The 12,302-nt window shown below is 41.1% G+C and overlaps 1 protein-coding gene across 2 annotated transcripts in view; it reads right to left on the minus strand.

Annotated features, from left to right (window-relative positions):
• Nucleotides 1–12,048, minus strand: part of UGDH (UDP-glucose 6-dehydrogenase) — a 33,800-nt gene extending 21,752 nt beyond the window's left edge. Inside the window, exons 1-2 of one of the 2 annotated variants that reach the window (XM_032334114.1) lie at nt 11,756–12,048; nt 3,597–3,785 (exon numbers count right to left, since the gene is read on the minus strand). In XM_032334114.1, coding sequence (XP_032190005.1) covers nt 3,597–3,758 — 162 coding nt within the window. In that variant the 5' untranslated portion in view covers nt 3,759–3,785; nt 11,756–12,048. The remainder of the gene's footprint in view (nt 1–3,596; nt 3,786–11,755) is intronic. The other variant, XM_032334113.1, reaches the window with a different exon arrangement.
• Nucleotides 12,049–12,302: the final 254 nt, after the last annotated feature.

Genomic DNA, 12,302 nt, shown 5'->3' on the forward strand with positions numbered 1-12,302 from the left:
TTCTACTTGCTAAGGTGATTCTTTCTATAATTTTAAAGTGCCATGTTTTTAACCTCTAAAGCTAGTGGGTTTTGGAAAAAGATTTCATTTCTTTTGTAGGCTACACTAAACACTGCAAAACTAAAATAGCTGTTTATGGTATATCTAACTTCCTGGAATAGACATGTGAAAAATGAGATAGGAGAGCCTGGCTGGCTCAGTTGGAAGAACATGCCACTGTTAATTCGGGGGTTGTGAGTTCAAGCCCCACGTGGGGTACAGAGATTACTTACTAAAAAAAGAGAGAGAGAGAGAGAGAGAGATAAGACTTTAAAAGCCAAATAGTGATAACCATTAAATAAAACCAATACAATTATGAGATTTCATTCAGGGTTTTGAGAACTCAGACATTGATTCTAATGAGCAGAGTGCTAGCTAGACTTTCAAATCTTTTATATTCTTTTTTTTTTTTTAAAGATTTTGTTTATTTATTTGACAGAGAGAAATCACAAGTAGACGGAGAGGCAGGCAGAGAGAGAGAGAAGCAGGCTCCCTGCTGAGCAGAGAGCCCGATGCGGGCCTCGATCCCAGGACCCTGAGATCATGACCTGAGCCGAAGGCAGCGGCTTAACCCACTGAGCCACCCAGGCGCCCTCAAATCTTTTATATTCTTTACAAAGAGATTTAAAGAAGAAAAAATTTATGAAATAAAAGTATGAAAAATTATACTTCTATTTCTTTGTTTATAAAAGATAGATTATTGAGAATAAACAAGTATGATATGGAAAAGAAATTGTTTTAGATCTTACCTCTCTCAATCTAACTATATATCCCAACTGGATTCAATGTCAATGTAGAACATACTATTTTAAATTTAAAAACACTGATGCTTTAGGAAGAAGAGTTTCAGAGTTCAATTAATTAAGTAGTAATATCAACAATAAGAATCTGGCCAGGGAACATGTCCAGCCAACTGATTTTTTTGTTTTCTCCAAGAAAAATGTCTAATTCCAATGCATTATAGTTTGTACTTTTTAAAGATTTATTGATTTTATTTTATTTCATTTTAAGATTTATTTATTTTAGGAAGAGAGAGAGGGAGTGAGTGCGAGAGCTCATGTGAGTCAGGGGAAAAGGTAGAGGGAGAGACTCTTCAAGCAGACTTCCCCCACTCTGGGCTCAGTGTCACAACTGACCTCAGGCTCATGACCTGAGCCAAAACCAAGAGTCCGACACTCAACCCACTGAGCCATTCAGGTGCCCTTACTTTGCATTTTTTCCAATTCAGGATATCTTTGTTTTTAAGTTAATTTTTATTGAAATAAAACAAAAATACATAAAATGGCACATATATTAATATAGAAAAGTGTGTAATTCAATTTTCAAAAGTGAACACACTTGTATAACCACTATCTATAATGAGAAATTAATGATCATTAACCATAAATCAGAGCCTGCAGTTTGCCCTCTTCGAGTCACTACCACAGCTCAAATTAACACCAGGCTGAATTCTATCACCAGAGATCAATGTGCTTACATCTGAACTTTATACAAACAGAATTATATAATATGTACTACTTTATTTCTGGCAGCACATTATTTTGGGGAGAATTTCACCATATTCTTGTAGGTAGAAATGTTCCATTGATTTTCAGTGCGGTATAGTATTTTACTGCAGGATTATGCTATAATTTATATATCCATTCCAATGCCGATTAACATTTAGGTTGTTTCCCATTTACATCTACTATGAATAGTACTGTTACAGCTGTCTTCTGCTGTATGGATTTCTGTTGGATATACACCTACAAGCGGAACTGCTGGATCAGACTGCACAGATTTTCAGTTTAGTAAAAACTGCTGAGCAGTTTTGAGAGTGGCTACACCAGACTACATTCTGGCAACACTGTAAAATTCCAATTGCTCTAAGTCCTCGTCAACACTTAGTATTGCCAGTAGTAATAATTTTATCCATTCCGATGAATGCCCTTGTTTCTGAAGACTGGAGTACACTGCTGGCAGAATTAATTACTGAATGACTGTATATAAATACGGCTTACAGCATTTTAGATGACTTGCAGGCCTTGTATAAAACTCTTTTATTAAGTTATCTTTCCAAAATGTTTTAAAATTCTCCAAAACCAAATCTAGTGGTAATGTTTTAACAGGAAAAGAAATGCTATAGCACTAGAGTAATTTAAAGAACTATTATGGGCTTGGGGATGGGGTGGTGTGCCTGGGCGGCTCACTCAGTGAAGTAATGGACTCTAGGTTTGGGCTAGGTCACAGGATCAGGCCTGTGTTGGACTCCACACTCAGTGCAGAGTCTGCCTGTCCCTCTCCCTCCTTCACTGCCCCTTCCGCTACTCTGTCTCTCTTCTAATCTCTCTCTCTCTCTCTCTCTAATAAATAAATAGATAGATAGATAGATAAAAATCTTTAAAGCACTTTTATGGGTGGTTCAACTGGTAGAAAAAGAAAGGGTAAAACACAAACAGAAGCCATCACATACACAGAATTTTTTTTTTTATTCCAAATTTGATTCAGCTATGAGTATCTCCATGGTGGTGGGTAGCTACTAGTTTGTGGGTGCTTTTTCATGGATTTCTATATTTCATATGCCTATAAAATGGTTGAGACTTCCCTTCCAAAGGACTAACACATTTAAAGACTGTGATTAAGCAACCAACTCTTGATTTTGACTCAGGTCATGATCTGAGGGTGGTGAGATGGAGCCCGGAGTAAGGCTCCCTGCTCAGTGGGAAGTCAGCTGGAGTTTCTCTCCCTCTTCCTCTGTCCCTCCCCTTCCTCATATTCTCTCTCTAAAATAAATAAATAAATCATGGAAAGAAAGGAAAGGAAGGAAGGAAGACGGGAAGACGGACAGACTATGGTTCGTAACAGTCTTACAAATAACAAAACTTTCCTAAAGGAAAAAAAAAAGAATATATTAATGTTGGAAAAAAAATGCCACCATCAAATTCTCAAATGCTTCTTTGCAGGGTTTCAAAGGCATAATATCATGAACTCATTTTACAGTGAAAATTTTTTTAAATGGGATCCACATAGCTTAATAAAATAGTTGGAAGCATATTTTCCTAACTATACAATATCTAAATTCACAGTAATCTTGAAATTCTAATTAAATAAATTTGTGATACTAAGTATTAGATATAAAAGACATCATTTATCCATTCACAGTTTACCTGAATTAAGTATAATACATTTACCCCAAAAATAATGGACTTACATGAATTAATATTACAAACATCCACAGTTTTATTTTCTTTGTGCAGAACACCTTTTTAAAGTTTTACTATTACAATATGGTAACCATATTAACAAAATTAGAAAATAGAGAAGAGAAAAAAATGACCCATATTCTCACTGCACTAAAATAACCATTGTTAATATCCTAATACATTTTTTCCCAGTCATTTTCCCTGGACATACTTGACATAATTACAATGATAATGTCTATAACACTGTGCATCTAGATTTGTCATTTAATTCCTTTTCACTTGCAGTCATAGATCTTTACCTTATAGAAATTCATTTAACAAAACCAGTAAGAAAACAAAGAACGTAAGAACAAAGAGTTGTTTAAAACGGGTTACCTCATAAATAGGGAGGGTAGAAGAGTTCCATGCATTGATTCTTGATTCATTGACGTCAACAACTGTTACCCTGATTTCAGGGCACATATGAGCAATGACACTACACGTAGGTCCTCCAACATAGCCCGCACCAATGCAACAGATCTTCTTAATTTCAAACATGATTAAACTAGAAGGGAAGCAGTAAGACTGTTCCACTATTGAAAACAGAAAATTTAAAGAAATCACATTGAACATTTGTCAAACTCTATAAAAACTGTCAAGGTGACAGATAATCTGGAAAGATTTCCTGCACTCATACTCATTAAGAATAATTAAAAGAGTGATAATATACAATATTCCAGTTGGAATGTCCATTCTCGGCTGCACTAGCATAAAACATGGGGGAGAAAAAGTAACTGATACTGCTGAAAAAATGCCACGAAGATTATAATGATCTAATATTTAAAAGTTCAAGAGCAAAACAAAACCTTACTTAGGTCTCTAAGGCCACCAGGGTAACTTCAACTGCTGAGGAAAAATTCAAGGTTGAACGCACCAGTGCAATTCTTGTTGAAATAAATGCCGGTGTACAAAGGTCAGCCTTACGGCAGTTTTAGATTAACGTGACAGATACTGAGAAACATGACAGATAATAAGATTAGTTTGAAAGTTCAGAAGTGGCCTCTGTGATTATATTCCATATACAACTTGGCTTCAGCAGTTTATTTTTAGGTACTTGACAGTGATCTTAAACTCCATTTCACTTTTAATTAGAATCTATGAGTTGGTTAAAGGAAAGTAATTTCTATAGTTAGCAAAGCAGTTACACAGATTTTGATGGATTTTCAAAAGCCATTTAGGTGAACTGATTCACACTAATCCAAATGACAAGGTACTGATTTATATATAAGAATGTCAGTTTAACCAGTCAGAATGGCTAAAATTAACAAGTCAGGAAATGACAGATGTTGGCGAGGATGCAGAGAAAGGGGAACCCTCCTACACTGTTGGTGGGAATGCAAGCTGGTGCAGCCACTCTGGAAAACAGTATGCAGGTTCCTCAAAAGACTGAAAATAGAGCTACCCTATAACCCAGCAATTGCACTACTGGGTATTTACCCCAAAGATACAAATGTAGTGATCCAAAGGGGCACATGCACCTGAATGCTTATAGTCCACAATAGCCAAACTATGGAAAGAGCCTAGATGTCCATCAGCAGATGATGGATAAAGAAGATGTGAGATATATATCATATATATGATGCAGCCATCAAAAAAAAAAAAAAGAAAAGAAATCTTGCCATTTGCAATGATGCAGGTGGAACTAGAGAGTATTATGCTAAGCAAAATAAGTCAAACAGAGAAAGACAATTATCATATGATCTCGCTGATAGGAGGAATTTGAGAAACAAGGTAGAGGATCATCGGGGAAGAGAGAAAAAAAAATGAAATAGAATGAAACCAGAGAGGGAGAAAAACCATAAGAGACTTTTAATCTCAGGAAACATTCTGAGGGTTGCTGGAGCAGGGGGGTAGGAGCAATGGGGTGGTGGGGTAATGGACATTGGGTGAGTGCTGTGAATTTTGTAAGACTGATAAACCACAGACCTGTATCCCTGAAACAAATAATACATTATCTACTTATATATTTTTAAAGATTTTATGCATTTATTTGACAGAGAGAGAGACAGCAAGAGAGGGAACATAAGCAGGGGAAGTGAGAGAGGGAGAAGCAGGCTTCCCACTGAGCAGGGAGCCCGAAAGGGGGCTCAATCCCAGGATCCTGGAATGATGACCTGAGCCAAAGGCAGATGCTTAATGACTGGGCTACCCAGGTGCCCCAATACACTATATGTTAACAAAAAAATAGAAAGAAAGAAAGAAAGAAAGAAAGAAAGAAAGAAAGAAAGACAGTTCATTATAGTAAGAATGAGAACTGCCGAACTGATCAGATTCTTAGAATTTTGGTCCTTACCAACACTGACCTCATCTAACCCATTCATGGATTCCAGAGAGAAGGAGAATGGTAATCAGAGAGTTTTAAGAACTGGTTAGTATACTCCCACATGGGTCAGAGAAGATAGATGTTCCCTTTGCTTGTGCTCGCTTGCTCTCTCTCTCTCAAATAAATAAATTAAATACTTAAAAATAATAATAATGGGGCACCTGGGTGGCTCAGTGAGTTAAGCCTCTGCCTTTGGCTTGGGTCATGGTCTCAAGGTCCTGGGATCGAGTCCCGCATCCGGCTCTCTGCTCGGCGGAGAGCCTGCTTCCCTGCTCTCTCTCTTGTGATCTCTCTCTGAAATAAACAAAATCTTTAAAAATAATAATAATAAAACAAAATAAAATGTATTTTTTGTTTTGAATAGATAGTAAATTCATATGGTCCAAAATTAAATCTGTATAACAAAGTATACAGTAAGAAGCCTCAAGTGTACCACTTCCTTATCTCTGGGCTACCCACTACTTTGCTTCCACAAGCAACCCTTTCATTAGTTACTTGTGTATCCTTCCAGTGTTTTGTATGCAGTATAAATAAATACATGAATATATCTTAATAATCCCTCCTTTCTAAATTCAAGAGGTAGAACACTATAAAATACTATCAACACTTGTTTTTTTTTCCTTAATGCATTCTATTCTTAAGGCCTATTTACCCCTCTCTCTCCCTGTCTTTTTTATTTTTTATTTTTATTTTTTCCGTTTCTGGTAAAACTCTCTCCTTTTTAGAAACAGGTACACTGCATTCCATTGTGTGGATGTACATACCAGGAAATATTAAAACCATGCTAAATCTGGTAGATCCATTTTAATTATTTGTTTTTTTTTTTTTTAAGTAGGCCCCATGCCCAGTGTGGGGCTTGAACTCATGACCCCGAGAGACCAAGAGACACATGCTCTGCCAGCTGAGCCAGCCAGGGGCCCCTGGTGGATTCCCTCTTTAGTAATCTAAATAAATGGATTAGAGTTCCCTATTATCACCTGTGAAGCCCCACACACATGATATTCCTATTACTGTTTTAGGGTTCCAAAATTCACCCCAGCGAAAATATTGAGCCTAACAAAATTTATTTTGGCAATCATTCATCTTTGATTTCTCCGCCCTTCTACTCTTCAGTTCTGATGTACTACTCTCCAGGCTTCAAGTGCCCTACACACAAGGAGAAAGAGAAACCTCTAGGAGGAAAGGACTGCATTGGGACTGCCAAGTGACTAAAGCTCTGGGGAACGTTCTGAAACGCTCCCACCTGTGGAACAGTCAAGCCTGGAGCAGGCTTCCCACAGACCTGTCTCTAGCATTCTCTGCCACTGTCCCCACCTCTCCAGTACAAAGGGCTTGGCATCGGGTTTCAGAAAAATTGCTTCAACTGCTTCAGGCCTAGTCCCTTGTTCTCTTTCATGAAAAATTAATATTCCCAATTTAAGGGTCTACCAATGGACATAGCAGAGAATCTAGCCATAGATATAGGTCCTGACATTCAAGAATGTAACAACTGACTTAGAGGAAAATTCAACTGAGAAACAACTATTAACCCCCCTACTATGTTACAGCTACTAATGTTCTATGTACTGTGGATACAATAGTGAACATGACAGGTACAGTTCCTACTCTTAGGTTATAGTCTAGTGGGAGAACCCAAAACAAAATAATGGCAGCTCTGATACATTTCATAGAAAAGAAATAAACACATAGGTAGAGAGGGAGAGACTGTCTATGGGGTAAGAATTCCTACAGATAGGGTACTTAAGGACTCTCTGAGAAGGTGACTCTTAAGCGGACTTAAAAGATGAAAAAGAGGGGCACCTGGATGGCTCAGTCGGTTAAACATCTGATTCTTGATGTTGGATTTTGGCTCAGTTTATGAACTCAGGGTCATGATCTCAAGGTTGTGAGATGGAGCCCGTTGTCAGGATCACTCAGTGCAGAGTCTGCTTGTGATTCTCTCTCTCCCCCATCTCTCAAATAAATAAATAAATAAAATCTTGTTTTGTTTTGTTTTTAAAGATTTTATTTATTTATTTGACAGAGAGAGAGATCACAAGTAGGTAAAGAGAGAGAGGAGGAAGCAGGCTCCCCGCTGAGCAGAGACCCTGATTCGGGGCTGGATCCCAGGACCCTGAGATCATGACCTGAGCTGAAGGCAGAGGTTTAACACACTGAGCCACCCAGGCACCCCAATAAATAAATAAAATCTTTAAAAAAAAAGATGAAAAGGAATTAGTCACACCCAAGTAACATATAAGGCAGTAAAATCAATCAAATGATGAGTACTAAAGTCCAGAGGGAAAAAAAAGAAGGTATCTACATCAAGGGAAATGCGGAATATAAGCCTGGCCTAAAGAATAAGTAGGATGTATGGGGCACCTGGGTGGCTCACTGGGTTAAGCCTTTGATCTCAGGGTCCTGGGATCCAGCCCCGAATCAGGGTCTCTGCTCAGTGGGGAGCCTGCTTCCCCCCTCCCCACACCCCGCCTACTTATAATCTCTCTGTCAAATAAATGAATAAAATCTTAAAAAAAAAAAAGAAAGAAGTAGGATATAGAAAGGAAAGGTAGGTGGGGGAGAGCATTCCATATTGGGTGAAGGGAGGAATAAGTAAAGGACTCAAACAGAAACAAGTTCAACGAAGTAAGGAGATTGGCTTGGTTGGGTTAGGATATGGGTCACATTTAGAAGCGGTAAAGGTAATAACTGTCTTGTAGAGCGAATCTAAAGGGTCTCAGATGCCCCTTTCAGGGGAAAATGTGCATGACGGATCAGGAGGCCTATTATTTAATAACTTCAGGTAACATGGGCACCTGGGTGGCTTAGTAGGTTAAGCATCTGCCTTCTGCTCCGGTCATGTTCCCGGAGTCCTGGGATCAAGTCCCACATCGGGCTCAATGGGGAGTTTGCTTCTCCTCTGCCTGCCCTGCCCCCCTGCTAGTGCTCGCACACTCTCACAAAAATAAATAAAATCTTAAAAAAATAAAATAACTTAGTAACATAATTGAAAGTAACCACAACAATCAATAGCATTTGTGTAGCTAAAATCTAATAAACTCCATTAAAGGAGGAAAAAAAAAAATCCCAGGAGGATCAGCCTATAGCCTGGAAAGAAGTAGTTAAGAACAAAAATGATGTGTTTATTTTAGCACTGTCTAGAGAAGAGTGACTCCGAATCTGGGAGTCAGAAGTATTCTAGTTGGGGCAACTGGGTAGCTCAGGCGGTTAAGCATCTGCCTTCAGCTAGGTCATGATCTCTAGGTCCTGGGATCTAGCCCTTCGTCCAACTCTCAGCTCAGCAGGGAGCCTGCTTCTCCCTCTCCCTCTGCCTCTCCCCCTTCTTGTGCTCTCTCTGCCTCTATCTCAAATGAATAAATAAAATCTTAAAAAATAAAAAAAAAAGAAGTATTCTGGTTTCAGAGATGTGGGGTAAGAATATGCTTTCCCAATTCTTAGACGGCATGTTCTCCGAAGATTCTTCACTCTGATTCCACTCTCCCTTAGGAATTCAGATTCCCAGGAATCATAATACTGGAAATGGATGACCCGGATCTGAGATATAAGTACTCCAGGGACTGCAATAAAATTTCCCTAATTGTAACATCAAAGTTTCATTCTAGTGTAACCATTTGGTCTCTTATGAGTTCCATCATTTTAAGTTAACATCTAATGTCTCATGAACTCTGGGCCCACAGAGGGGGAAAAAAAAAATCTACCTTCCAGATCTGCAAGGATGAAGGTGAAGTTCTGAGTATAATGAACACAGAGAACTACCCCATGGTAACACCCTTACGAAACAGCTAGTCAACCTCTGATTACAACCAGTATATCTGGAACACCTAGAAAGTAGAATTTCAAAGTATTTTTGGACCAGAGGATCTTTCGGGGTTACCATTTAATCCCAGAGCCAAGAGGTTATAACATTCTTATATAAACACAGATTGAATGCCTATGTGATGCCAAAAAAACCCTAAATCTCGTGGGTTCAAGCAGTTCATAGTGTAATAAGGTGTTCCCAGGCTAACAGCTCTCATCTGCTGCTGTTACTTCAATACTTAGAACAGTAGGTTCTCAATAAATACTAATTGAATGACTGACCCTCCATAAGGGCCTGTTTGAGATGAAGACTGTTATTTGAATAGCTTTAGCTCAGATGGCTGATCATTGCATTGCATTTTTTTTCTGAAATTGCCCAGAATACTATCAGCCTCTCTTTTTTATGTAGAACTCTGGCATGTCTTTCCAGAGATACTTCTTAAACACCCTGATTGCCAGAATGTACGCAGCTTGCCTTACATACAGCAGCTGGGGTAAATGACTGATGGACCTATACTAGAGAAGAACTCCATGTGTTTTGGGGGTGTCCCTGTGGTGCTATTTCACACGAAGCATGGCTTGTAGGTGACAATGGGAAAATTACTGAGCAACTGCGCAAGTCCCAATAAATGGTCACTTGGAAGTTCCAATAAAATCTTCAACCCTTATTACGGAGTTTGATACAGTGTTAGTTACATATTTTGCCTGACACAGATGTCTTCTGATTCCGTATTCCATTTCTACCTTTACATACTTTCTGATCCTCTATTGTGCTGTCAGGGAAATGGGAATGTTTGCTTACCAAGGGTGTCAGTTTGCAATGAGTTTTTACCTCTGTATTTTGGAGAAATGTCAACAACCCAGGCTGTTCCAAAACTATCCTTCATCTAAAATTTTAAAAATTCAGATCAATATTTCAAATTAGAAGATGTGGGTAACAAATATCGAAGGTCCTATCACAATCTAAGCTGAATATAATCCCTCCATCCCCACCCGTCTTCAGTATACTCTGCGTCATTACCCAGTAGCTAAGGGAATGGACGTTGTAGTTAGATACATCAACTTCATACATCACCTCGGTCATTTCCAGAAATTAAAAACTAACAGATGCAACAGATGCCTGACCGCGGGAAAAATATTTACTCAGTGAGAAAGGCAGTGTTAATGCTGCATCTAAAGGGCATCATATAAAGCTGTGGAAATAAGAGGGATGCTGAAGTATGCTTATTAGATACAGCCTTAATATCTGAGAAAGGAGTACAGCAATGGGAGAAGAAATGTGATCCTTTCAGAGTTGTCTATCACTTACCTTACCTAGATGCTGGGTACTAATAAGCACATCTCAGAGCAGACAGTAAGCTCTTTCATTTCCAGAACCCCCCTGAAGAAACAGACCAGACTACTGTTCTCCATTTCATAGGGGATTTGAAGAAACTCAAAGACTCACTGTGTCTTTGAGGGCAGTCAATGGACAGCTACTCCTCTGTATATCCGTGAAAAGCTCCCTACCAGTGAATCCCTCTTTTTAATATAGGAGAATTTTCAAGCCTACTCAGTTATCTTCCTATATATAAGAAGCATGAGTTTTCCTGTTTCTTTTCTTTTTTAAAGATTATTTATTTATTCATTCGAGAGAGCATATGCCCCACAAGAGCAGGGGCAGAGGTAGAGGGAGAAACAGATTCCCCCCTGAGCAGGGAGCCCCGATGCGGGCTCGATCCCCAGACCCTGAGATCATGACCTGAGCCAAGGCAGGGGCTTAACCAGGCGCCTCAAGAAGTATGATTTTTCAAGGTCTCACACAGGCTTTCCCTGACATGATATAAAGCAGTAACATGGTGTGGCAGCCAACAATGGATTCCAGGACAGCCCGTACAGATGTCAAGATAGAATGTCTTCGGATTTCGCCCTCAGGGGGCTTCTTGGCTTCATTTTTAAGGGCGGCAGGTGACAGGAGGAAAGCAGCAGCTCCCCAGGTGAGCCGAGTAAACACAAACAAAAGACCAGGACTCTGAGACCAAAATGGGGTCCCTAGCCCGAGGACCACTTCCTTCGGTGGACGTTCAGCTTCCTAGGAAATCTCATTTGTTTCAAGTCGGAAAGTGAGAAAAAGCAGAAAGAGAAGCAGTTGGAAGACTGGCGAGTGTAGAATAAAAAGCCCAAGGTATCCCATTCTCAGAACAGCGGACCAAAAGGCGATTCCCGCCCAGAGCCCAAAGGGGAGGACCAGGGTCGTGAGGCTGGGAGCCCTGACCAAGCGCAGAACGCGACCCGGGGCAGCGCGCACTCCCCCCCGCCCCGCTCCCTGCACATCCCGCCGGGACCCGGGACCTTCCCGACCCGGCTGCAGGGCCAGCCCGCGAAAGGCGCTTACCCACTCGCAGGCACCAAGCGCAGCGGCCGCTCCTACCCCGACTGCTCGGACAGCTCCTCGCAACGGGCCGTGCTGCAGCAGCTCCTGCACTCTCGCCCTGCTCCGCCAGACGTCCCCTCACCGCGCACACCCCTCTCTCAGGCAGCCAAGCACTGCACCCAGAGTTCCGGGCCCGAGCCCGTATTTAAAGGATTCTTCCCCAGAAGGCGGAGGCTTCATTCCCCCGCAGCCAGGCCCTCCAGGACTCTGGCCTCCAAGGCATCCCTGCTCCTCCTCCCGCCACGCTAGGCCCCGGCCCGCCCCTATTTCCTGCGGGCCCCTGGGGCGGGGAGTCAGGGCGGGGCTAATCGTAGCTAGCGGGGAGGCCCCGCCCCCATCCGAGTCTGGGCGAATCCGCTCGGGCCAGCTCAGCGGTCCCGCCCCTACCGCGAGCGGCAGTGGGCGGGGCTGCGTGCGCGGCGAGGCGGCTGAGGCCTTCGGGGTGGGGTTTCGGGGTCCGCAAGGCCGGCTACTGGTTTCCCCTGCCGCCTGCAGCCTGTGTCTTGTC

Source organism: Mustela erminea, chromosome 2 (assembly GCF_009829155.1).
Source record: "Mustela erminea isolate mMusErm1 chromosome 2, mMusErm1.Pri, whole genome shotgun sequence".
Taxonomy (NCBI): domain Eukaryota; kingdom Metazoa; phylum Chordata; class Mammalia; order Carnivora; family Mustelidae; genus Mustela; species Mustela erminea.